General features: G+C 47.3%; 1 protein-coding gene across 2 annotated transcripts; it reads right to left on the bottom strand.

Annotated features, from left to right (window-relative positions):
- Positions 1 to 61: 61 nt before the first annotated feature.
- LOC112114316 (solute carrier family 25 member 33-like) lies at positions 62 to 16,560 on the bottom strand. Of its 2 annotated transcripts, XM_024210990.3 has the most exons (7): positions 16,442 to 16,560; positions 6,906 to 7,082; positions 4,413 to 4,490; positions 3,964 to 4,064; positions 2,315 to 2,381; positions 1,796 to 2,079; positions 62 to 1,699 (listed from the first exon to the last, which is right to left on the bottom strand). In XM_024210990.3, exons 1-7 carry the CDS (start codon positions 16,480 to 16,482, stop codon positions 1,503 to 1,505), a joined length of 945 nt encoding a protein of 314 aa, XP_024066758.1. In that variant the 5' UTR covers positions 16,483 to 16,560; the 3' UTR covers positions 62 to 1,502. The 2 variants fall into 2 exon arrangements, with proteins under 2 accessions (XP_024066758.1, XP_024066757.1); XM_024210989.3 differs by having other exon boundaries at positions 62 to 2,079.
- Between the last annotated feature and the right edge of the window lie 9,448 nt (positions 16,561 to 26,008).

Genomic DNA, 26,008 nt, shown 5'->3' with positions numbered 1-26,008 from the left:
ATAACCCTAAATGAGTGAAAGAAGGAGGGAACGAGGTGGATTTTAAAATAAAAGGATTTAAAAGAAACAGACTCAAGGCCTCTGGGATTCTTCATTCCGAGAGGCAGGGGCTAGAGTGGGTGCTTGAAGGGCAGCAGCTAGCCCTATAAGCCCTCTTGACTGGCAAAATGACATGATTTCCCAAACCTCCATTGAGGTAGCTGAAAACCACAGGCATTTTGTCCAAGGCAGGGCCTTAGTTTTAGGCAGTTTGGTCCCCCTGCAGTGGGTTCAAGGAGGTTGTGGGATTAGTCCCTCAGATACAGACAGATCTGATGTTTTCAATTTATAGTCTTATTTTTTTCATACACTGAGTGTATTAACAAATCCCTCAACTTCAACACCTGCATCCACCCTCTAAATGACATTCACAGGCACAAAACAGTATGTTTCACACACCAGGCATCCAGCTTGGTTTTTATATCTACTGTTCCTCATGTCACAGTACCTCCAGCAGAGGAAGGCAGAGCTGGGCCCTTGCAGGCTCCTTCCCTGCCCCTGCAGAGAACAGACCTGAGAGAGGGATAGATGGGGCCCATAGTAACAAGCTGCCCAGGCCAGAGCTCCCCCTGCCAGGATGCATCCTGCTTCTCTCGATACATAGGACTGAGTTCTAACACCCTGCCCTGGCCTCTCTTCTAAGGAGGAGAGAAAGGCAGAGTTAATTGCTCAGCTGTATGATTCTTTCCATAGGTGATTGCTCCCCTAAGGAGATGATGTAAGATGCCTGCTAAGTACCATGCACTAGGATGTCTATCAGTCAGGTTTGGAGAATCCTTTGAAAGAAGACAGTGTAGGGGGTAGGACTCTATGTAGAGACCCTGACTATGTGCAGAATCCCAGAGAGTAGCTGAAGGCCTTATCGCAAGATCTCCGTTTGCTGCATGATTTCTGCAGATTTGTTTACTCTCCCTATCCACTGACTACATGTCCAGCTATGTCCATAGGCCAGGCCCAAGAAGAGTGGAGCTCCTGGGGCTGTTAACTATACATGTACTTTCTAGTGATGGGGATGGCTAGCTGGGGACACTGGAAGGGCTGAAATATGCACTTGCTTAATTGGCATCCTGCCTCCCTTTATTTTATTTGTTTTATATAATTATAATTTATTTATCCTCCTTTATCTCTTTCCCCACTGAACTCCATGCCCTTGTGCTTTGCAGTAGGAGCCCCCATTGCACCTATTCTAGCTGGTTTACTGCCACCTCAGAGCATCAGACCACTTTCTGGAGGTTGATGCTAGAGGTCACGCACCATCCAGAACCACTGCTCTGGCCTGAGAGCACTGCATCCTGTCAGCAGACGGTAGACTGCCACACACAAGGTCTTCACCACACAGGCCTCCTGCTACAGAGTGAACAGCACTACCTTGTGGAACAGGAAAAACATGTCAAGTCACAAGACTTTAGCTCTCCCATGCACAGCCAGCAGCCTCAACAAGGGGCTGGTGCATTTGTGCAGGGTCACACTTTGGTGGCCAAGTGGATGATCAGTTCATAGGTAGCCATCATGATAGCTGTGTTGGGGATCTGGCGCATCATCTGGGCCAGGAGTCCTCGGTACAGAGCCAGGGGTCCCTCTTCTTGGACCACCAGCCGCAGGGTCTGCACAAAGGAGCGATAGCGGGACCCTTCTTCCCGCAGCCGTGTCCGGACAACCTCTGGGAAAACAAAGGGATGGGATGTTAGCAGAGTCACCCTCCAAGCCAGGCCTCTCCCAGCAGGAGGGTGATGGAGGGGAGGATGGAGCTGCTCACCATGTGGGTACGCAATACATGAGGCACATGTCTTGGAGATGGCAGCAGCTGCCATGAGTCCAAAGAAATCACGGCTGTTCGGTGCAAGGGCAAAGGCTGTTGGGAGGAATGGCTGCTGCTCCCTCAGCTGTTGTTTCAGCGCCTCATAGATGACAAAATGGATGACGGTCTCGGAGACTCCAGCATAGGAGGCACTGATTCCACGGTAAAATCCCCGCAGGCCCTCAGTGCGGTACACTCGTATGGCACACTGGAGAGCGTTACTGTGCTTCTCCCCACTTGCCCTGCAGAGACCAAGGGGGGATTATAATCACCCACACACAACTCTGCCCCTGCCCCTGAATACTGATCAACAGCACATCCCCCACACCCCTTGTGATTCCTGGCCTGGGTACCTCGCAGCTGCGTTTGGAAGATCACTAATAACTGCTACTTTTCCAGTGTCCTGAAAGCACACATTCTTGTCAGTGGGTCACCCCCAGCCCCATGCAGTCTGTGTGCATGCGCTACCTTCCTTACCTGGCTTCCAGCTGCATCCTGGTTTTCACCAGCCAGATGGGATTGGTAAGTGTGGCAGAGGTGACCCCTAGGAAGTAGAAGGTCAGAGGTCATGACAGATACCAGAGTGGGGCTACACAGTTTGTGGGGAGTTACTGGTAGGTTAGCTCTTCGAATGATAGTTAATTTGCAGCTGTTTACCAATTTGGGCATAGTTTGGGGGTCCCTTGGAAGTGAAGAGTTCTAAGGTGAAGCCTGTTGGGCTCTGCTTCCCCTTACTGGGAGCCACCCCTCCTATGCACACCTTTGTATTTGGCACTGGTGCAACCACAGCTGGAATACTGTGTCCTGCTCTGATGTCCAATTAAATTGGAGCATGCTCAGAGAAGAGCCAGGAGAACGATTAAAGGATTAGAAAACTTGTTTTACAGTGAGTGACCCAAGGAGCTCAATCTGATAAGCTTAACAAAGAGTAGGTTGAGGGTGACTTGATCACAATTTATAAGTATCTACATAGGGAACAAATATTTAATAATGGGCTCCTCAGTCTGGCAGAGAAAGGTCCAATGGCTATAAATTGAAGCTAGACAAATTCAGATGGCAAATAAGGTGTAATAACCATGAGGGTAATTAACCACTGGAACAATTTAGCAGAGGTCCTGGTGAATTCTCCATCACTGACCATTTTTAAATCAAGATGGGACATTTTTTCTAAAATACGCGTTCTAGGAATTATTTTGGGGACATTCTGGCCTGTGTTACACAGGAGGTCAGATGAGATGATCACAATGGTCCCTTCTGGCCTTGGAATCTATGAATCTCATAGGCCTTTCATTATAGCCTCATTTCCCCCACCCCTGGTGCCTGGAACCAGAAAGAAGGAGGCTGAACCTGGAATGAGAGGCAGGAAACAATGAGACTTGCTGAGAATGGAGGGTCTCATTAGAGAAAGGGAAGACAACAGAAGCAGGAAAGGCAGTGAGACTGCTGAGGTTGTGTGGGGGGATTAAGTTACCTGGCTCCCCTGTAGGGAGCCCTGTTTCCCAAGGCAATCAAAGAGCTAATGTAGTGATACTCAGACTGAGGCTTGAGAGCCACAAGTGGCACTGTAGGGTCTCCTGCAGCTCATCATATTAAAACACTGATTTAATTATTAACCAATCAGGATGCTTTTACTAGGTTATTAACCAATTGTGGTCGATAAAATAATAATACTGGGTCACTCATTTTGCTGTGAGAATTATATCTATCTATCTTACAAAAACTAAATATTTCCCATCATACTGTTTAAATATGAATCTACAGCACTATAGTAAATGAAATGATGAAGTGGCTTTTCTGGGTAATGTCGATCGCTAATTTGGCTCCTGAACCCCACTCAGGTTTGAGTATCACTGGGCTAAGGCCTAGATCATTGACACTGAACAGCGACTTCAGGTGAATTAAGAGAGAGATTGTTTCTGTTGTATTTCACTGACCTGGGAAGCTGCTGCAGCAGGATGGGGTGGGAGAAAGGAGAAAGAGCTTCAGAAGGGCTAACAAAGAAATGAGGTGATTATGTGAATGAGAATGGCCTGAACAGTGACACCAGATGGTCAAATCCCCTCATGTTTACAGGGATCCCAGGCTGAATGGGCCCTCTGGTCTAATCTGGCATGGGAGAAGCTCACCTGCACAGACTGCCGAGAGCACATGAACTTTCTTGGACTCGGGTACGAAGACAACATTGAGCTTCTCCTTAGCCCCAGCATAGGCAGCAAAATAGATGGCCCTGGGTGGGGAAGAGACATACACGTGCAGTAGCAGTCCACCTGAAAGGAGCAACTGAAGCATGAAGGGACCTTGTTTCCACATAACTTACCCCAGACAGACCCTGCACTGAGGATACGTCATACAACAGCCACACGTGGACACCAGGTGTCACCCCGAGCCTCACAAGGCATGGTGAGGGGCCTCCATTGAATCTCCCCATGGAGGTGCCAGAGACTGCACTGTATCCGGGGCCTGGACATTGTGGGGAGGTGGGGCAGTGACTGGTAGGACCCTAGGAGAGTGTACCCTAGCAAGACCCTAGGGGAGGGGGGGAGGAGGGAGAATATCTTCACTGAGTGATTCTTACCTGGAGGGGGCGACTCCAACAAGGTTGGGACCCAGGCCTCGGAAGAGGGAGCGGATTCCTTCCTTCTCCAGGATGGCCCTGTGGAAGAAAGGAATAAATAAAATCAGAGAAGGAGTGGGACCAGGCTGTCTGCTCTCCTAGTCCTCCTTCCCCTCCGTATGTCCCTACCAGCCCTTCCCCTTTCTCTACATCTCATTCTCTCTGCATCTCTCCCTGGCCTCCTTCCTCTCACTCCTTTCCTCCACATTTCTCTTGCTCCCCTCATTTTCTGTTCATCCTCTTCTTCACTCTCCCCTCAGGTTTCAGAGTAGCAGCCATGTTAGTCTGTATCCGCAAAAAGAACAGGAGTACTTGTGGCACCTTAGAGACTAACAAATTTATTAGAGCATAAGCTTTCGTGGGCTACGAAAGCTTATGCTCTAATAAATTTGTTAGTCTCTAAGGTGCCACAAGTACTCCTGTTCTTTTTACTCTCCCCTCAGTATTTCTTCATTTCCCCCAATTTACCTGCACAATCCAGAATCTGTTTATTCACCACCAGCTGTGACCTTTGTCCCAGCCCCAGCAGCTGCCTCTCAGGGCTTGCCTTCATTTCAGTGCTGCACTGGTGCAGCTGTGCCACTGTAGTGCTTTAGTGAAGCTGCTACTATGCCAACCGCAAGAGCTTCTCTCATCAGCGTAGTTAATCCACTTTCGTGAGAGGCAGTAGCTACGTCGATGGGAGAAGCTGTCCTCCTGTCACAGTTCTGTCTACACCTGGGGTTAGATCGGTATAACTGTGTCACTCAGGGGTGTTCAATACAGGTCTATAGTAAAGACCTGGCCTCAGACTCACAAGGTATGTCTACACGGCAATCAGACACCCATAGCTGGCCCCTGCCAGCTGACTCAGGCTTGTGGGGCTCTGGCTAGGGTGTAAACACTCCAACTCAGGCTGCAGCCCAAGCTCTGGGACCTTTCCACCACACAGGGTCCTAGAGCTGAGACTCCAACCCAAACCTGGACATCTACACTGCAATTAAACAGCTCCATGAGCCCAAGTCAGCTGGTATGGACCAGCTGTGGGTGTCTGACTGCAGTGTAGACATACACACATAGCTGAGAGAGACAGGAAGCACACTAATACACATCCTGTGCCCTGAAGCCCTTTCCTCCCATGGCTTTCATCTCTAAGTTCCACTTCCATCCCCCACCCTTCTCCAATGGCTGGCTGGCTCTCCCAGCCTGAACCCCTCATGCTGCTAAGTTGCACATGCAAGTAACCCCTGTGATATTATTGACATGAACTGTGACCATATAGATCATTGTTACAACCAGGGTCCTATGGTAGCACCAGGTTTTGTACAGAGGAGGTCAAAGTGGGGTGTTCATGGAAAGGTTGTAGTTTGCTGGTTATGATTATGCTGTTTGTATGTGTGTATCATTTTTGTATTTGAAGTTATGAATATTGGCTATGTACTTGTATCTCAATGTGTTTGATTCTAAGTAGCCTTGGTGAAGCATTTGGTCAGCTTCTTGAGAAAGGACTATTCTCAGTAAGTGCCCAATCAAGGAACACTTAACTGACAATGGACTTTGGGAGCCACCAATCCACATCTGAGCTTTCCTGGGAACATTCAAACTAACATGTAAACAATGGCATTGGCCTGCAAAAAGCTGAATCATTCATGGACATGTGACTTGCCCAGGTGGCTACAAACTCCATCTTGTTGCTGTGATTTTGCACAGGAGAACAAAGGGGTTTCTGCCCACAAGAGGAAGAATATAAAAGGCCCTGGAAACCCCTCCATTTTGTCTTCAGCTGGCTCAAGGGATGGCCTCTCCACCCCAAAGAGATGCCTGAAAGAAACTGGAACAAAGGACAGTAACTACGGGCATGAGAGTGATTGCTGGACCCAGACTAGGAAGTAGTCCAGTCTGTGAAAAAGGCTTATTGGAACATCTCTGGGGGTAAGATTTCATCTGTAATCAGTTTCTTAATGTATTAGGCTTACACTTGTGTGTTTTGTTTTATTTTGCTTGGTAACTTACTTTGTTCGGTATGTTATTACTTGGAACCACTTAAACCCTACTTTTTAATAATATTTAATAAAATCACTTTGCTTATTAATTAACCCAGAGTAAATAACGGATACCTGGGGGAGCAAACAGCTGTGCATCTCTTTCTATCAGTGTTATAGAGGGTGGACAATTTATGAGTTTACCCTGTATAAGCTTTATGCAGAGTAAAACGGATTTATTTGGGGGTTGGATCCCACTGGGAGTTGGGTGTCTGGGTGCTGGAAACAGGAGCACTTCTTAAGCTGCTTTCAGTTAAGTCTGCAGCTTTGGGGCATGTGGTTCAGACCCTGGGTCTGTGTTGCAGCAGATTGGCATATCTGGCTCAACAAGACTGGCAGGGAAAATGGGCTCAGAGGTAGTCTCAGCACATCAGGTGACAGTCCCAAGGGGGTCTCTGTGACCAAACCCGTCACAACCCCCTCCCCAGCTCACCTCATTAGCTGGAGCACGCCAGGGGAGGGTAAGGCTGGACGTACAAACCCTCCATTCAGCCCCTGCAGCTGCACCTCAGGGAGGCAAAGAGGGCGCAGGGTCAATGAGGATGACTGTAGACGTGTCTTCACCACTTCCAGGGGGCAGGTCAGGATGGCTCCAGCTGTACCGCCACATCTGGGGAGACAGTGAGGGCAGATTGGCATGAACAAGGGTTACTCCTCAGGAACTGGGAGCAGCAGCTCTGATATCCCCCGCATTGTTTCCCTGTTGTCCAGGCCTTCTGGCCTTCGTCACGTAGGGCCTCTGGCTCCAGCACTGATTAACACGTTGGTTCCAACAGCTCCTGGCCAGCCCTGTTCAGGTATCAGCATTTGAGACAAGCTGCGTCCTAAGTCCAGGAGGAGGACTCAAACTCACGACCTTTGCACCGGAGCTGCCCACAGCAAATAGCTCAGCTGCCCAGTCCCACCGCAGGACTTTGCTGATGATGTCAGCAGCTGACTTAACAGCCCTGAAGAGGGTATGGTCTGCAGGTCCCCGAAGCGGATTCAGTCCCTGCATTAGCAGGGCAAGTGTCCTCCCCCACCCCATTCTGCACTTTGTCCACATGCCTCAGCTTGCCATGGAGGAACCCTCTTTCGATCTGGAACCCATTCACTTCTGGGCAATTGCTGAAGCTGCCACTGAAGGAGCCAGTTAGTAACAATTGCACTTGTCCCAACCAGGGCCTGGGCTGACACCCACCAAACTCGTTTATAACATAAAAGCCACTAATGGCCATCAAATGGGAAGACTTATCTCACTATTGACCCCCGGGGCCAGACTGGATCTGGTGCCCTAGAGGCCTTTCTCCAGTCCCTTTGAGGCAGACAGACCCCACAACATAAGGCCAGACTAGAATCAGAAAAATCAGAAGGCCCCATAGTCTGTGCCCATGTTTTGTCCATTCAGGGCCTTTGGCCGAGGGCTCTGGTCTAACATAACCAGCCTGGCTGGTTTGCAGCCCCAAAAATTTGTTTACAGAGATGAATTCTAGCTGGTGACCCTGGCCCTTAGTAGTGGTGGGTGGGACAAGGGAGGTTGAGAAGCTGACAGATTTTTCTTGGGATTGGGAATTTAAGTCTCTTTCTCCAAGTACCTGAACATTTTGCCCTCCACTTTGTGTCCAAAGGGACATGGAGGGTAAAATTCTAAGCAGAGGTCCCAAGGAGAGAGGCAGCGTGCCGGGTATTTGAGGTAACAGCCTAAGAGATCTTCAAACTGATAATTATAGAGGAAAAAGTTACCCAGCAAGATCACAGCTGGTGTGGGGAGCCTCAGAGTGGGAAGCAGAGAACAGTCTGATAGAGCTGCGTGGGGGCAGAGGAATGCAATAGCAGGGCGTCTGATCTCTAACTGGAGTTCTGAATAATGGTCTGACACAGTCGGTGCAGCTCAGAGACACCCCCTCTCCAATCTTGTGTAGTTAAAACCACTTATATCCTTCACTTCTGGACTCTTATAGTTTGCTGTTATCACAGGGGCAGGAAGAGGCTCTCGAAATCTATTGCAGTGAACTCCTGCAGTTGAAATGGTTAAAAACTGTAATGACATCAAATGCAGATGGCAACTCCAGCAGTGAGCAGGGCTGCCCCATTGCATCAGTACTGCACTCTAGCCCTGTATTCCTATATTATATTTGGCTTGATAAGAAAGGTCCCTCGTCAGAGGGTCTGGACACCTGATGTCTTTCAGTGTCATCAGTCAATATCTGCAATTGTCATCAGTAGCAGTTACAGCTGGCAGGAGCCCGGGGATTGGACACAATTTAGCTAGAGAGCCAGTATCAGGTTCAAAAGGCAACTCTGTGACAAATACTGAGGATCCCAGTTCATGGTGGTGGGAGAACTCAGCTGAATAGCCTGACAACAGATGGGACCCAAAAGACAACCCCATCTGGGTCCAATGTCAGATCATTGAGCGTTGTACAGGCTGGAGGGCTCAGAAGTAAATCTTAGTATCAGAGCAAGGAGTTAAATAGCAAAAGGCACATGGGCAAAAATAAAACCTATCAATGCGTCTATACCAGGGGTCGGCAACCTTTGAGAAGTGGCATGCCAAGTCTTCAGTAATTTAAGGTTTCGCGTGCCAGTAATAAATTTTACATTTACAGGGGCCCCCCGACAGAACCCCAGACTGGCAGCAGGCTGAGCGGGGCCGGCAGCAGGGACCCCGGCTGGCAGGAGCCGGCGGACGGAACTCCAGACAGGCAGCAGGCTGAGCGGCTCAGCAGCTCAGTCTGGGGTTCCGTCTGCCACTGCGCTGCTGGTCTCAGGTTCTGTCCACCGGCCTCGCTCAGCCCGCTGCCAGCCCGGGGTTCCGTCCATCCAGGCCGGCAGCGGGCTAAACGGGGCCGAGACCCCAGCTGGCAAGGGGCTGGCGGACAGAACCCCAGACCGGCAGCGGGCTGAGCCGCTCAGACCGCTGCCTGTCTGGGGTTCTGGCCGCCGGCCCCGCTCAGCCGGGGTCCCGGCTGCCAGCCCTGCTCAGCCCACTGCCGGCCAGGGGTTCCATCCATTCAGGCCGGCAGTGGGCTGAGCGGGGCCGGGACCCCGGCTGGCAAGGGGCCGGCGGCCAGAACCCTACACTGGCAGTTGGCTAAGCGGGGCCGGCGGACGGAACCCCAGACCGGCGGCGGGCTGAGTGGCTCAGCCAGCTGACGGTCTGGAGTTCCAGCCGCCGGCTCCTGCGAGCCGGGGTCCTGGCCGTTGGCCCCGCTCAGCCCGCTGCTGGCCTAGGATTCCGTTCACCCAGGCAGACAGCGGGCTGAGCGGGGCCGGCGGCCGGGACCCCCGCTGGCAGCAGCGTGCGAGTAAAAAAAATCGGCTCGCGTGCCACCTTTGGCACGCGTGCCATAGGTTGCCAACCCCTGGTCTATACCAAGTTAAGAAGCCTGAAGGCAAAAGTTAGGTGAACTAGAATGCATGGCCATGGAAGAGGAGCTTATTGTCAGAAGCATTACTAAAACACAGATGACTTACAAATCAATGAGATACCACAGTTAAGGCTAAGATTATGTCACAGAATCTGTGACTTCCAGAGATCTCTGTGCATTTTCTGTTTCAGTCCTGCCGTGGGCAGACTCTGCAGCTCCCAGCCACCGTGGGTGGGACCCCAGAGCCGCAGCAGGGGTGGGTTCTGGATCCCCCACTCCCTCCCTCCCCATTTTGTCACAGTTATTTTTAGTAAGAGTCAGGGACAGGTCATGGGCTTCTGTTAATTTTTGTTTATTGCCCATGACCTTCGCTAAAAATAACCGTGACAAAATTTTAGCCTTAACCGTAGTACCTGGCTATGAACTATACGCAGAGGACAGAAGAGGTGGAAGAGGGGAGTGAGCAGTGCTAGACCCAATAAATTCCACTATGATAAACTAATCTGTATGGATGCAAATCCCAAGACATAGGAATACAAATATATAAGCAGGGTTTCACTCCCTGCCTGCAGATTGGTGAAAGATTTTTGAGTGCAGTGATGAGTGAGATCACAGAGGCAACAAAGTGCAATAAAATGGGTGATTTCAACTGAGGAAATGTCACAATGGGACAAGGTTTAGAGAAGCAATTTCTTGGTACTTTAAAGGATTACTTCTTGGAATAGCTAGTGCTACAGCACACAGGAGGAGAGGCTATTCATAACTTAGATGTATTTCACACACAATTTATTCAAGTAATAACTGTAGTTGAGTCCCTTAATACTAATGACCGCAACATCATCCTAAGGGGAGCAAAGATACTAAGAACTTGCATAGTGATGCTGTACTTTAGAAAGGAGAATTTGAAAACAAAAGTGAGGAAGCTAGTCAAAAAGACCACAAGGTCAAAAGCAAAGAAATTAAAATCCTTAGGTGAATTATAGAAGCTGCTTACGCAACCATAAGGGAACCCCAAATGAAATGCAGATCTGTATACTGGTATAGCTAAATGGCAAGGCTCAAGAGGTCAGGGCGCTAAGGACTAGAATATCAGGAACAAAAGATATTCTAACAATAGCATAGCTCCAGTACTAAATGGGGATGGTAAAATGATTCATAATTATGCAGAAAAGACAGAAGTGTTCCATAAATATTTCTGTTCTGTGTTTGGAAAGAAGCAGGATTATGTACTCCTATCACGAGAATGGCAAATACCTTCTAGTCCTTTAGTAATTAAAGAGGATGTTAAATACCATCCACTAGAGACAAAAATTTTAACATCAGCAGGCCCAGATAGCCAATTCATTTAGGATACTTGGGTGCAGGTTGAGGACATCTCACTCTCAGAGGTTATCTTTTAATAAATTTTTGAACATCAGGGAAATTCCAAAGGACTGGAAGCATGCTAATGTTGTGCCAAAATTTAAGAAGGGCAAGGGGATAGCCTGGGATACTATAAGCTGGCTAGCCTGACATCAAACCTGGGCAAAATAAGGGAAAAGAGGATATGGGATTCAATCAATAAAGAATTAAAGGATGGGAATTTAATGTCAATCAACACAGTTTTATGAAAAACCATTTGTCAAACTAACTTGCAATCTCATCAAAGGATGAAATCAAGTTTGGTTGATAAAGGTAACTAATAGTCAGACTTTTGTAAGGCATTTGACTTAATACCTGACATTCTGATTAAAAAATTAGCACTGTATAGTACCAAAGCACGGGTTAAATGGATTAAGAACTGACTAACCAACAGATCTCAAAAAGAAGTTATCTATGGGTAAATTGTGTCTAGTGGGGTTCTGCAGGGATTGATACTATTGGCCTGATGCGGTTCAATATTTTCCATCAATGATGTGGAAGTAAATATAAAATCACTGCTGATAACATTTGCAGATAACACTAAGACTGGCAGTGATGAATAATGAGGACAGGCCAGTCACAGAAAATGATCTGGATTTTTTGGTAACTGGGCCCATTCAAACAAAATGAATTTTAATACAGCCAAAAGCTGTATCTAGAAAAAAGAATGCAGGCCATACCTACAGAATGGGGGACTGTATCCTGGGGATGCCATAACCATGAAAAGGATTTAGAGGTCACTGTGAACCAACAACTTAACATGCATTCCCAGAGAGATGTTGTGGTAAAAAGGTCTAATACGATCCTAGAATGTGTAAACAAGGAAGTAGTCAGTAGGAACAGGGAGTGATTTTACCTCTGTATATGGCATTGGTGAGACTAATACAGGAATAGTTCATCCAATTCTGGTGTCCCCATTTTAAAAAGGATGTTAAAAATCTGGAGAGGGTGCAGAGAAGAGCCACAAAAATGACTCAAGGGCTAGAGACAATGCCTTATAGTGAGAGACTTAAAGAGATCAATCAAAAAGAAGATTAAGATGTGATTTGATTACAGTGTCTGTACCTTCATGGGGAGAAAATACCAGGTACTAAAAGTCTATTTAATCTAGTGGAAAAATGCCTAAAAAAATACCAGGGGCTGGAATTTAAAGCTGGACAAAAATGCAAATTAGAGCCGAGGCACAAACTGTTAGCAGCAAGGGTGATTAACCACTGGAACCAACTACCAATGGAAGTAATGGACTTCCCATCTCTTGATGTCTTCAAATCAAGACTGGATGCCTTTCTGGAAGATATGCTTTAGTCAGTTTGGGCTCAATACAGGGGCACGTACATGTAATGGTATGGCCTGTGTTCGCAGGAGGTCAAATTGGATTTTGGCCTTACAATCAATGAATCGGGTAAGGAGGTTAAGGATATTGTAAAGAAGCAATGCAGTTTCTTTGCACGAGTCTTTAACAGAGGATGTTGGGGCGATATCCACCACAGACCTGCTCTTTTGTGGTAACAAAGCTGAGGCACTGCCAGAAACTGATGTCTCAAAAGAGGAGATGCTGGAATAAACTGATAAATTAAAGAACAAGTCACCAGGAATAGATGGTGCATCCATGGATTCTGAGGAATTTAAGAATGAAGAGGCTGAGTTGTTAATGCAACCTAATTAAAATCAGCTACTGTACTGTTGTACCAATCCTCTGTACCAGGAAAACTGACTGAAATAATAATTATAAACCCTCTGTGTGAACATAAACAGGGACAAACCATCACAGCTTCTGCAAAGGAAAATCTGTTATTCTTTGAACTTATCAATAAAATAGCAAATTAAGGAGAACTGGCTGACGTAGCTTTCAAAAAGCCTTTATCAAAGGCCCTCACAAGAGGCTGTAAAGGAAAGCAAGCAGCATGGGGTGAGAGGAGAACTTCTGTCATAGAATGGAAACTAAGAGAAAACAGCCAATTTCCATCATGGCAAAAGGTTAGGAATGGGCTTCCTTGTTCTATACTAGGATTGATATTGTTTAGGTAATGATTTGGAAAGCAAGGAGGGATGAAGAGTGAGGTGGTAAAATTTGTAAATGACAATTATTTAGATTAGTCAAGACTGGAGAAGACTGAGGAACTTCAGAAGGACCTAACCAAGTGAGGTGAATAGGCAAAACAAAAGTAGATTAGATTCAGGCATGACAAACGCAAGGCAATGCACACTGCAAGGAATCATCTGGATTCCTCCTACATCTTATTGGGTTCTCAATTAACTGTAACCTGGGTGTCCTCGTGGTCAATAAAAACCTCTGTTCCATGGGCTGTGGCAATCAAAAATTCCAACAAAATGTTACGATGCAGAGGAATGGGATGGAGAATAATACTGGAGCTATTCCAACACCTTTATAAAAGCAATGGAATGCTCTCACATAGAACAACACTGTGTTCATCTCTGGTCATCCTCTCTGGAAGATGACATAGATGGAACAGAGACAGAGTATGGAGATGGGGAGCAAAAATGGTGTGAGGCCTGGAGAGGATTAGGAGGCAAGACTGAAAAGACTAGTTTAGAGAGACTAAGAGGGGATATGATAAAGGTATACAAAATAACAAAGGGAACTGAGAGGGTAGATGGGGTACTCTTTACTCTCACAATGAAAGGCAGCAAATTGAAAACCAATAAAACACTTCATACATGCATAATTAGCCTGAGGAATTCATGGTTACAAGATAATCAGAGTTCAAGAGCTTAATGGGATTAAAAAAAAGGAGCTGACATTTATATGGATAATGAGAACTCCAGTTACATTAGTAAGGATTAAAACCTCCAGACATTTGGAAAGGATATAACCTCTCCCGTTCAGGGGAACAAGCTGACCTCTAGCCATTGGGGTCAGGAGGAAACTTTCCTGGGGGGAGAGGAGGGGAAGATAGGTTATTCCATCACTGCCCCCTGCCGGGTTTCCTGACCCTTCCTCTAAAACTGCTGGTATTAGCCACTATCAGACACAGGTCACTGGACTAAACAAACCATTGGTTGGACTCAATCCGGCAGTTCCCATGAGATACAGTTGCTGAGCTCAGTGAAATATTAGGGCAAACAGAAACAGGATATCTGAATATATAATAATAATTTGCTCTTTGCTGGCACCAGTAATTGGAGCATTACAAAACACTTTAAAACATTAATAATTTAGGTCTCACCCTCACCGTATCAGACAAATAGCTACTATTTGCCCCTCTTGTATAAAAGGGGAAAATGAGACAAAGAGGTGGGAAGGGACTTGTTTAAGGTCACACAGCCAGTCATTGACAGAACTGGGATTAGATCACCCTCCCCCCATCCCAATCCACCTATTCCCGTAGCTGGGAACAAAACCTTGATTCTTGACTCCCAGGCCTCCTCTAGCCACTAGTGACCAGACCCCATTCTCTTCTAATATTAGCCAAGTGCAAAAGCTGCAACACAATTTAAAACAGAAGCTACGCAGGAATTTGTCCTTTATTTTGCTAATCAGAGGGTTTATTCTTGGGGAGCAGCCAAGATGTCCCTGGACTGACTATGCTGAGATGAGATGATCCAGTTCTCAATCCCCAACTCCCCTCAACCTCTGCACCCACACATTTCCTGTTGAATTCAGGTGGGCAATCTAGGTGGAAAAACTGGCCTAGCAACCAAGCAGCCTCACTCTCTAAGGTTCTGTTCTACACAAATACAGTCCTAGCAACTTGCACAAGGTACTACATGCACGTCCAACATGATTAAGCCTGCACTTGAGACTGGAATAGGAGAATGTGGGTCAGGACTGAAGGGCATTGCCAGTAACCAGGGTGTGGGGAAGAATAGGCTTCTCTGCACTGAACCCTTTAGCATAGGGGTTCTCAAACTGGGGGTCAGGACCCCTCAGGGGGTCACGAGGTTATTACATGGGGGGTTGCGAGCTGTCAGCCTCCACCCCAAATGTCGCTTTGCCTCCAGCATTTATAATGGTGTTAAATATATAAAAAAAGTGTTTTTAATGTATAAGGAGGGGTCGCACTCAGAGGCTTGCTGTGTGAAAAGGCTCACCAGTACAAAAGTCTGAGAACCCCTGCTTTAGCAGCTGCTCTTGGGAGCCAAAATGTATGGAACTGGAATGTGTAGAGGCGGTGGCGCCTCTTTTCTCATGTTCCAGCCACCATGAGAGTGAGGGACAGAGGGAGATTCATGCAGAGAATCTGGGGCTCATATGTCTCTAATCCCACCCTGTGCTTCCCTCAGGAGAGGATGGAGAGAGATGAGGGGATCACTGAAGGGGAAAAACACAGGATGAGGGTGTAATGTGAAAGTTGGAGAGACTGGAAACTCATGTCCCCATCTGGCCTTGAGAATGGGCAAGTCTGGGATTTGCAGGGATAACAAGGTTTTGCAGCCCAGAAGCGTGGGAGGAATCTGGCACTCAGGAGGGACAGCAGAGAAATACACCAGAATGTACCCCAGAAACAGAGGGCAAGGCATTTGGGAGAGGAATAGGTGAGACAAGTGTGTACCCCCAGAAGCGGGGTTGGGGTCAGGCATATGGGGGACAACACCGATACAAGATTTCTGCCTTAGAGATGGGAAAGCACATGTGGGGGACACTCAGGAGAAGGCACAATAAGAGATACACAGTTGAACCAGCCCAGCAGAGAAAAGGAGATGATCCAGGTAATGGGGTAACAGATATAGGGATGGGTACCCCCCAAACTCCAGTTGATAGGACGACACAACCCAGAGAAGGGGTATCCCCAACTCTGTGCAGAATCATTTAGTCACTGCCGTGTGGCTCCCGGGGCAGGGACGGGAATTTCACATCCCAAAGCACAATGATGTCTGCAATCTGTGCCTGCCTGCAGCTGCCCCAGTAGGTTCTGCTGATTAGGGGAGAGGAGAGAACTGTGACTAAGGACTCGGGGCAAAGAGCTCTTGAGCCCCATCCCCCTCTCTAGCCCCGTCCCTAGGAGGGGGGCCCTGCTAGCTCCCCTATCAGTGGTGTTGGTGCGCTGGGCTCTCCAGTCCCCTCTGGGTCCCGCCTGGGCTTCCTCCTGGCTGGTTTGCTCAGGCTAGGAGACTGGGCCACGTGCGCAGAAACAAAACTCATGCGTTTCCCTCCCTCGTGGCGTGCCGCAGAGGGGAACCTGCAGGCCAGGAAGAGGGGGGCTCCCCGCACTGCAAGGAGGGAACCGGCCCGCCTCAGGACCTCGCGCTCGCTCACCCTCCTGCGAGCAGGTGCAGCAGCGTGCTCCGATAGGGCATCACCGCCGCGCTGTGCCTCTGCGGCGTCTGTCTCCGACCGGCAGGCGCCTGCCGCTCACCCCGGGCCGCACACGCAGCGCTCCGCTCCTTGCTTCCGCCCAGCGGCGCAGCCCCCGCCTCCCATTGGTCCCCGGCAGGCCCCCCTCCCGCTCCGCCGTGACGCAATGGCCGGCCGAGTAACGCGCCCCGCCCGAGCGGAAACAGTGTGTCCTGTGTCAGGGCCGATGACTGACGTCGGAGATTTAGGATCCGCCTGTTCCGATTGCACCCCCACTGCTCGCTGCCAGCCCGGCCCTGCCAGCGCCGAGCGCGGCTCGCTGCCAGCCCAGGAGATCTCCAGCGTGGGAGGCGGAGGGTGGCACGCATGGGGCACACGTCGTGTGTGTGGGCGGCGGTGAATTGGCGGGCGGGTGGTGTTTCCAGCCCTCGCATGAGCAGTACAGGTCGGGAACGGGAGGGTGCTGCAGTGGATTTTTGGGGGTGGAGTGGGGCCGAGAAGAGTAGAAGCTGGGGGGAGGGTCTCCAGCAGATGGAGAGAGGGGCGCAGGCTGGGGCGGGGGGGGGGCATTGGAAAGGGCAGTAAAACAGGTGGGTTGCCCGCGGAGCTCATATCCTTTAAGGATACAACATGTCTGAAATGCCCCTGTATGGTTTCCCTGCTTCCTTTCCATTTTCTAAACTCTACCTCCGAGTGAAACGTGCCTGTTTCTTGTTTTTGTGTTTCAATCTAGCCGTAGCTCCTGCAGAAAGATAGATTAACTGCAAGCTTCAGTACTCGCCCTTGCTTTCCCTGTATATCTAAGGGTACCAGCAACAACTGATGATAAAATTCTCACTCTCTCTGTAGCACCTTCCATCCCAGGAACTCAGAGGTCTTTGCAAAAAGCAATTCAATATCACAACAAAAAAATCTCATTATCCTTAATGTCAAGATGGGGAAACGGAGCCACATAAAAGTAAAGTGCCTTGTCCAAGATCATATAGCAGGGAAGTGATAGAGCCAGAAACAGAACCCAGGTGTCCTATGTTCTATTCCCCATGCTCAATCAACCAAAGCCACAGTCTCTCTCTGCTAATATATAATTTTATATGAAATCTGGCTAATACACACTAAAGGCAGAAAAGTTTCCTGAAAGGATTAAGTCCCTGGCTTTGTATGTAAAAGGTTGCCTAGACCTGATACTGCAGTTTGAACATCAATGTACATAGGAGATGAGAGCTCTTTAGCCCAAGAAATTGTGTGTGCTTCCACAGATGACTCTTTGTTTTATGGGTTTGAATTGATTCAGAATCTGCACACAAATCATATTCACCATAACACTGCCTTCTTATACTGCAGGTTTCAGGTCATCTGTGGGATTTGGGATACTCTTAGTTATTCTAATGTCATGTTTCTCTTCATTGTGTTTTAATAGTGGCTGGTGCAGGTGCCAGCTTAGCAGCCTCTGGAGGCTGAATCTTCTGTACAGTGAGTATAGCCTGGGCAGTGGCAGGGCAAGCTCCCCATCCCTCAGTAACGTGCCTTAAGGGTGTCTATACAGCAATACGAGATGTAATTGCAGCATAGGTAGACATACATAACCTAGCACGGCTAAGAATAGCAGAGTCATACAATGGCTCAGGCTTCAGCGAGGGGTGTATAAGCATCTTGGAAATGCTGGGTATATATTCGCATTGCTAGGCTGTGCTGAAGCCTGTGGCACCACGTCTGCACTATTTTTAGCCGTGCTAGTGCTGGTAAAGCTAACGCATGTATGTCTACCAGTGCTGCAGTCACACTTTGGATTGCAATGTAGACATATGCACAGAGCTCTGGGGGACACCTGTACAGGAGAGATGGTAATTCAGTCCTGGGTCTCTCTGGTGAGACCACCAAAAACCAGCCAATTAGAGCTCTGTGGACAGGCCTCATTACTTTTATGTTCTCCCTCTTGGGTGGAATCACACAATATTCCATCTCTCAGATCAGGCAGCGGGCTGTAGTCCCCTGTGTACCATCCATGATTTCTTAGCCAGGTCCAAGTCTAACTGGGTTTTGGCCTCTGCTGTAGATTTCTCTTTAGGAGCTCTAATTATTGATTGTTACAGTGACCAAGTAGGTTTCTTAAAAAAAAGTATTTTTTATTCAGAACAATGGCATTCAGTGAAACAGATTCTTAAGACAATAACAGTCTATATGCATTTATGCCTTACCTATGGTTTAGGCAGGCTAGCTTATTCCAGACTCCCCACTTCCGGACTCTGAGATGCAACACATTTCCATGCAGATCCAGTGTCTCCCTGTCTCATTGGAGGCTGTGCTGTTAATAGTTCCAAAGCACTTTGTTTAGATTTCTCTCCTGGACCACCCCCGTCTTGTGTCACCAGCCAGGCAGTGTCCCAAGCAAGGTAGAAGTAAAACTTCAGAGGAGTAAAACTTTATTGTTTTTGAGTACCTACAACAGGGCTTGTCTAAATCCATTGTTTGCTTTCTGCCCAGTGTAGCCAACTCTCCCAGGATTTAGCTCTGGTAGTCACATAGCAAACAATACAACAGCAATCCAACAATCAGACGGACAGGTGATATTCATAAAAATATTACAAGCAGCTCCCACATTCTCCATGGTGTCTATGCAGGAATCCTTCAGTGAGTTTTGAAATTCAGCCACCTTTGGAGCAGGGCACAGCAGTTATTAATACAGGGATCTCATCTCACCTACCTCTGAAATGAGCCAAGAATACAAGGGATCTTCACCAAACTGAAATAAAGGCTCCTGAAGGGGTAGAGAATCCCAGTATGTCACTGTTTCCCCACTACATCCTCTAATAAGGGGGCAAAGAAAACCAGTATGTTCCTGTCCCCTCAGTGTAATAGCTGTTGGGAGAAGGGAAGGGATAGAGAATCCTGCCCCCCCCCCCCCCAGCCACTTCGACATCTGCTGAGGCGGGGTTACAGAATTAAAGTATGTCCCAGTCCTCCCAGTGTGGGAGCTATTGTTTGATATCAGAGAGCAGGATTCACAGCTGTTAGATCTGTCATTCCCTGAAACTGTTCTGCCCTGTGCTGGCCATAACACAGAAGTAAATGATAAGAACCAAATTGCAGGGACATAGCCTGGAGCATTCAGACCCTGGAATCTACCCTGCAGGAGACTGATGCTTTCCCCTCTGACCCAGTACTGACCTCACATTGCCAACAGGGTGCATAGGCTGCTGTGCTGCAAGGAGTAATGTGGGTGACACTGTGACGGATTGGATCACAGAAACCCCCTTGGGAACTGCCACCTAATGTACCAAGACTATCCTTACTCCTGTTTTCCCTGCCAGCTCAGGACTCCAGCACCCTGTCTTGCTGAGCCAGACACTCCTGTCTGCTCCAACAAAGACCCAGGGTCTGAATTACTTGCCCCAAAGCTGCAGGTTTACCTGAAAACAGCTCACAGAAGTGTGCTTGTCTTTAGCACTCAGATGCCCAACTCCCAATGGGGTCTAAACCCAAATAAATCCATTTTACCCTGTATAAAGCTTATGCAGGGTAAACTCATAAATTGTTCGCCCTCTATAACACTGATAGAGAGATATGCACAGTTGTTTGCTCCCCCAGGTATTAATACATACTCTGAGTTAATTACTAAGTAAAAAGTGATTTTATTAAATACAGAAAGTAGGATTTAAGTGGTTCCAAGTAGTAACAGACAGAACAAAGTAAGTCACCAAGCAAAATAAAATGCACAAATCTATGTCTAATCAAACTAAATACAGACAAGATCCTCACCAGTTCCAGAATGCTCCCTTTTACAGACTAATCTCCTTTTAGCCTGGGTCCAGCAATCACTCACACCCTCTGTCCTTTGTTTCAGTTTCCTTCAAGTATCCTGGGGGGGTGGAGAGGCTCCTTCTTTAGCCAGCTGAAGACAAAATGGAGGGGTCTCCCACGGGTTTAAATAGACTTTCTCTTGTGGGTGGAGACCCCCCTCCTCTCTCCTATGCAAAGTCCAGCTCCAAGATGGAGTTCTGAAGTCACCTGGGCAAGTCACATGTCCATACATGACTCAGTCTTTACAGACAGAAGCAACTGTCCACATGGTATCTTGTATGTCTCCAGGAAGACTTCTTATGTGGATTGGAGCATTCCAAGATGCATTGTTCCCCAAATGCTTCCTGATCGGGTACTTAACCTTGCGAATTCCTTCCTAAAGAAGCTGACCAAATGCCTCACAAAGCTTACTTAGAAATCAAGCAAGTATACATAACTTTGAACACACAAATGGTGCCTGCATACAACTAGGATGAACATAACCAGTAGATCATAACCTTTACGTAGATATGTTACATGGCATATGTAGCAAAACCCTATTCCAATTATATCATACATACATTTATAAGCACACACACATTGGGGAGAGCTCTTCATTCTGAGTCAGTTCTGACCCCATGCTTTTAAAATGGATGATCTTCTGGCCAAGATGCTGGAGACTGAGCAGATGAGCTTTGCCAGCCTCCACAGTGAGATGAGGGGGACTGGAGGGCTGGGGGGAGAAATGGCTGTCCTGTGCTCAGGGCATTAGGGCTTCTGTCAGCCCCTCTCCTCCCCCCAGCAAGGTGGTATGTCTTGAGGGGCACCAAAAGAGGGAAGGGAAGGGTGTGTCTGATGATCTGGAGGTTAGGGCTTATCTAATTCTCATGGAGAGTAGGGCTTGTTACTGAATTTCCTCAGTCCATGTCTCTTTCTCTCCTGCATCCCAGGTGTGGCAGCCCTGGCTCTGTCTGAGAACTCCATGGGCAGCTTTCTCACGATGGCTGGTGCTAAAGAGTTTCTTGGGTTGCTCTCTCAGGGTGCCTAGTGTGACACCCCAATATTCACCACTGTCATATAATTAGGATATGTTTTGCACAAAGTATGCCTTGTGAGGTATCTTTCTAAAATTCTTGGTCTTCTACACATTAATATCTCGTTGGATTGTATGTGCTATCATTGTATGTGAAGTTATGAAGTTTGGCTATGTATGTGTTACTGAAACATGTTGTGAGGTTGAGAACACCCATAAGCAGCCTTTCAGGTACAACAATAAAAAGGCCAAACAATGTCAAAGTCTTATTGAGGAAATGCACACAGGCAAAAGGATTACCCCAGGAACTGTGTACAATAGAAATCTCTCAGAGCTAGCACTACACAATGGGAACTGTTTGACCCAGATCACAGCAAAAGAGCTTTCCAGCAAGTGGGAAGAAGATATAAAAGGGGGAAATTACATCATGATGGTACCTCACTCTTCCTACAACTCACCTGGAAACACCTGAGGAACAAAGACTGAACTGGGGGAAGTGATGAGCCCAGGCTAAAGGGATTTCTAGCCGGTGTATGAAAACCTGGGAAACCCAAGCTGCAAAGCAAATGCAGCTTGTGCCTTAAGAATCTGACAGTCTGTTTATCACTCAGGATGAGAATTTGCTAATTGATATCGTACCTGTGACAGCGTACCCCATAAGGCTTTATGGGTGGGTGTTTATAAATGTATGTATGATATAACTGAAATATGTTTTGTGCTGCCTGTGCCATGTAACATATCTCCGTAAAGGTTATGGTCTACTATATCTATTCATCCTTTGTACATATATACCATTTTCTACTTGAGGTTAAGAATATGGGCTGTATGCTTGCTTGATTTCTAAGTAAGCTTGGTGAGGCATTTGGTCAGCTTCTTTAGGAAGGAATTTGCCAGGTTAAGTACCTGATCGGGAAACACTTGGGGAACAATGCATCTTGGAATGCTCCAATCCACATAAGAAGTCTTCCTGGAGACATGCAAGATACCATGTGGACAATGGCGTCGGCCTGTAAAGACTGAGTCATGCAGGGGCATGTGACTTGCCCAGGTGACTCCAAAACTCCATCTTGGAGCTGGACTTTGCATAGGAGGGAGGAGAGGGGTCTCCTCCCACAAGAGAGAGTCTATTTAAACCTGGGGGAGACCCCTCCATTTTGTCTTCAGCTGGCTAAAGAAGGAGCCTCTCCACCCCCCCAGGATACTTGAAGGAAACTGAAACAAAAGTCAGTAACTACAGGGGTTGTGAGAGATTGCTGGACCCAGGCTAAAGGGAGATTAGCCTGTAAAAGGGAGCATTCTGGAACTGGTGAGGAACTTATCTGTATTTAGTTTGATTAGGCATAGATTTGCGCATTTTATTTTATTTTGCTTGTGACTTACTTTGTTCTGTCTGTTACTACTTTGAACCACTTAAATCCTACTGTCTGTATTTAATAAAATCACTTTTTATTTAGTAATTTACTCAGAGTATGTATTAATACCTGGGGGAGCGAACAACTGTGCATATCTCTCTATCTGTGTTATAGAGGGCGAACAATTTATGAGTTTGCCCTGCATAAGCTTTATGCAGGGTAAAACGGATTTATCTGGGTTTAGACCCCATTGGGAGTTGGGTATCTGAGTGCTAAAGACAAGCACACTCCTGTGAGCTGTTTTTGGGTAAACTTGCAGCTTTGGGACAAGTGATTCAGACCCTTGGTCTGTGTTGGAGTCAGACAGGAGTGTCTGACCCAGCAAGACAGGGTGCTGGAGTCCTGAGCTGGCAGGGAAAACCGAAGCAGGGGTAGTCTTGGCACATCAGGTGGCAGCTCCCAAGGGGGTTTCTGTGATCCAACCCGTCACAGTACCTATCTAGTATTTTAAGTCCCGTTTGTGTTTTTGTTTATTTACTAAGTAATCTGCTTTGATCTGTTTGCTGTCACTTATAATCACTTAAAATCTATCTTTTGTAGTGAATAAACTTATTTTATGTTTTAATCCAAACCAGTGTGCAATTGAGCTCGGTTACCACAAGTGTGCATGATCCTCTTCACATTGAGGGAGGGGCAGACCAGATGTTAAACCCATATACTGGTCAGATTTTATCAGGGCAGGACGGTACTGCTCTGGGGACCTAGACTGGTGGTTAGAGAACCTGCATGTAACTGCAGCTGGATGTGTCCCTACCTGTGTGAATGCTGGTGAAAGTGCAAGCTTGGAGGGCTTTGCAGTGTGTTACAGCAGCACAGTGGGAGAGGGAGCCCAGGCTGGTGGATCAGAGGGCTCAGTGGTACCCAGTTCCAGGTGGCACCCCAGGGGGAAACTGTCACACCTATCCCTTTAGGAACTCCCGTTGGTGGTCTTTCAGGGTGTCTGGCCCTTTAAGAGCTCTTTAGTCCTATCCTCTCAGGTGACCTGTGTCTTTAAAAACTCTTGGGATTACCCTCCAGACTAGAGCTCTGGGTTCCTGCCCTTTTGAGGGCTGGTCTGTCATGTTGCCATGATTAAATAAATTTATGGTGCATAACAAGAACTTTATGGAATCTATAGACTTCGATGGCACTGTTTAAATTGACTGTCTACATATACACATCTACACAGATTACATGCAAATAAACTATGCTAAAAGAACATTATTTAGGTCACAATACCAAGCATTCAAAAGTTAGGAATACCAGAATTAAGGTTCTCTGTGCAACCTTAATCTAGCACCCTTGTGCATATGATTTATGTTACAATCTTTAAAGACATGTTTTTACAACAGGACTGCTGTGTCAGTGGACAGGATGGAGGGTGCTCAAGGAATGAAGTGTTGCCAACTAATGTGATTACATCACAAGTTTCATGATATTTCTTGATATTTGGTGTTTTTTCTAGCCCTCATGGTTGTGGAGACAATCTTGACAGCAATACCTCAAAAGGCTCAAAACCCAGAAAGCAAACAAAAAGAACCCAGCATTTATTATTTTTAGAATGTCATGATTTTGGGACCTGACTCATGATTTGTGAACACTTGGGGTTAGCAATAATGGGAATGAGGCAGCTGTTCAATATTTCTTTTTTCCTCTCATCTTTTACTGTGTGTAGGCCCTTTGCCTTATTTACTACATACCATCCATGTCCTGCATTATTTCTTATTATTTATTTCTTCATGGGATTTTTTTGGTGCTCATCAGCATAGTATCTGAGCCTCCCAAATATTAATAAAAGGCTCTCCACATCTCTACTATGAAATAAGAGAGCACTATTATTCCCATTTTATAGATGGGGAAACTGAGACTTGCCTGAGGCCACACAGTGAATCAATCGCAAAACAAGACTTAGAACTCAGCCACAAGACCTTTTCTCTTCTTGCAGCCCTTCCTTCCTCAGAATCTTTACATGCCTTCCAACTTCTGCACAAATGACGCAGGGATCCTACAAACAGCCTCATTCACTGCACAACCCTGATTCATTCCTTGCGCGCTGTGCATTCTGTGCACTGAATTAAGGGTATCACATAGTGCTCTCTCAGGGTGCTGTTCTCATATGGTGCCTTCTTTGCTCTTTAGAGTTCTGTGGTCTTGCCCTCTCAAATCGCCTGTCACTTTAAGAGCTCCCTGTACTGCCCGCTCTGGTCATTTGATCAATGGAAAGCTTCTTGTGTTACTTTAGCATGTGTAATACGGGCTCATAGAAATCAGAAGATTTATCAGGACACTGAAAGTAACAACTCCAGCACACACAAGCTACACTTGATTTCCTCCTAAATCCATGAGCAGATTAGAAACAATAACATAATATGAAAATGAGACAAGAATTTAGCAGTAAGGTAAAAGATATAGCACCACCTCCTCATGGAGGGGCAGTCAACACTGATCATTACACATGGTAGCTGGCCCTTTAAGAACTTGTGGTGTGGCCTTTCAGGACACCTAGACCTAGCACTTCACTAACTTCCTGGTGCTGCCCTGATTTGGCCCCTGCCCCCCTTCTGGTGCTGCTGTCTTAAGCCTTGTATTCACTAGGAAAGAACGACTCCTCCATCCCGGTTACCTTGATCAGCTAATGTGTTAGAACTACAAAGGCCTTGGCTACATTAGGGTGTCAGCATACATACATTGACACAATTTGGCTACCATATGCCTCAAATGCACCTTTCTTCCTAGTGGAGACATGGCCTAAGTGGGCTTGGCCCCTTAAGAGCTCCTAGGTTTCCTGTGGTGGTGCCTACCCTTTAAGAGCTTCCTTCACTGCTCTGTTGCATTGCCTGACCGGCTAAGTCCCTGGGTTTCTCTCTCAGGGAGAGAGTGAAAAGCTTCTTGTGCTGCTCTGCCATAGTCGCTGGCCTTCTAAGAGCTCACTGGGCTGCTCTTTTAGGCAGCCTGGTCCTTTAAGAGCATTCTGGTGGTACTGCTCTGTTAGGGTGCAGAGGACGGGTGGGGCGGGGTTGCGCTTCTCAGGGTGTGTGGCCCTTTAAGAACTCCCACAGCTGTTGCTTGGTGCCTAGTCCTTGAAACTTCTCTTCTCTCCTGGGACTTGTCTACACACCGAAATTGCACTGGTTTAACTCAACTCAAGTTAAAACACTAGTTGAATTAAATCCTGTTTATTTAGAGCAGTTTAGTGCAACTCCTGAGTTTAGACGGGGTCGGGGCCTCTGTGTGAATGGCGCTGTAAGAGAGCGCTACCTCGCAGAGGGTGCCTGCCACTGGCTCTTTAACACTTCCCTTTCCCGCCGCTGCCCTCGTAGGGCGCTT

This window comes from Terrapene carolina, unplaced genomic scaffold (assembly GCF_002925995.2).
Source record: "Terrapene carolina triunguis isolate 2854851 unplaced genomic scaffold, T_m_triunguis-2.0 Scaffold740, whole genome shotgun sequence".
Classification (NCBI taxonomy): Eukaryota; Metazoa; Chordata; order Testudines; family Emydidae; genus Terrapene; species Terrapene triunguis.
This window is presented reverse-complemented; position numbering and strand designations above follow the sequence as displayed.

Excerpts from the sequence above, each read along its gene's own strand:
- LOC112114316 (XM_024210989.3), bottom strand. The coding sequence starts at position 16,482 with ATGCCCTATCGGAGCACGCTGCTGCACCTGCTCGCAGGAGG. Across the intron at positions 4,065-4,412 it reads GTTGGAGTCGCCCCCTCCAG|GGCCATCTATTTTGCTGCCT; the intron begins GTAAGAATCACT and ends TTCCCCACCCAG. Across the intron at positions 2,080-2,314 it reads AGGATGCAGCTGGAAGCCAG|GGCAAGTGGGGAGAAGCACA; the intron begins GTAAGGAAGGTA and ends TGGTCTCTGCAG.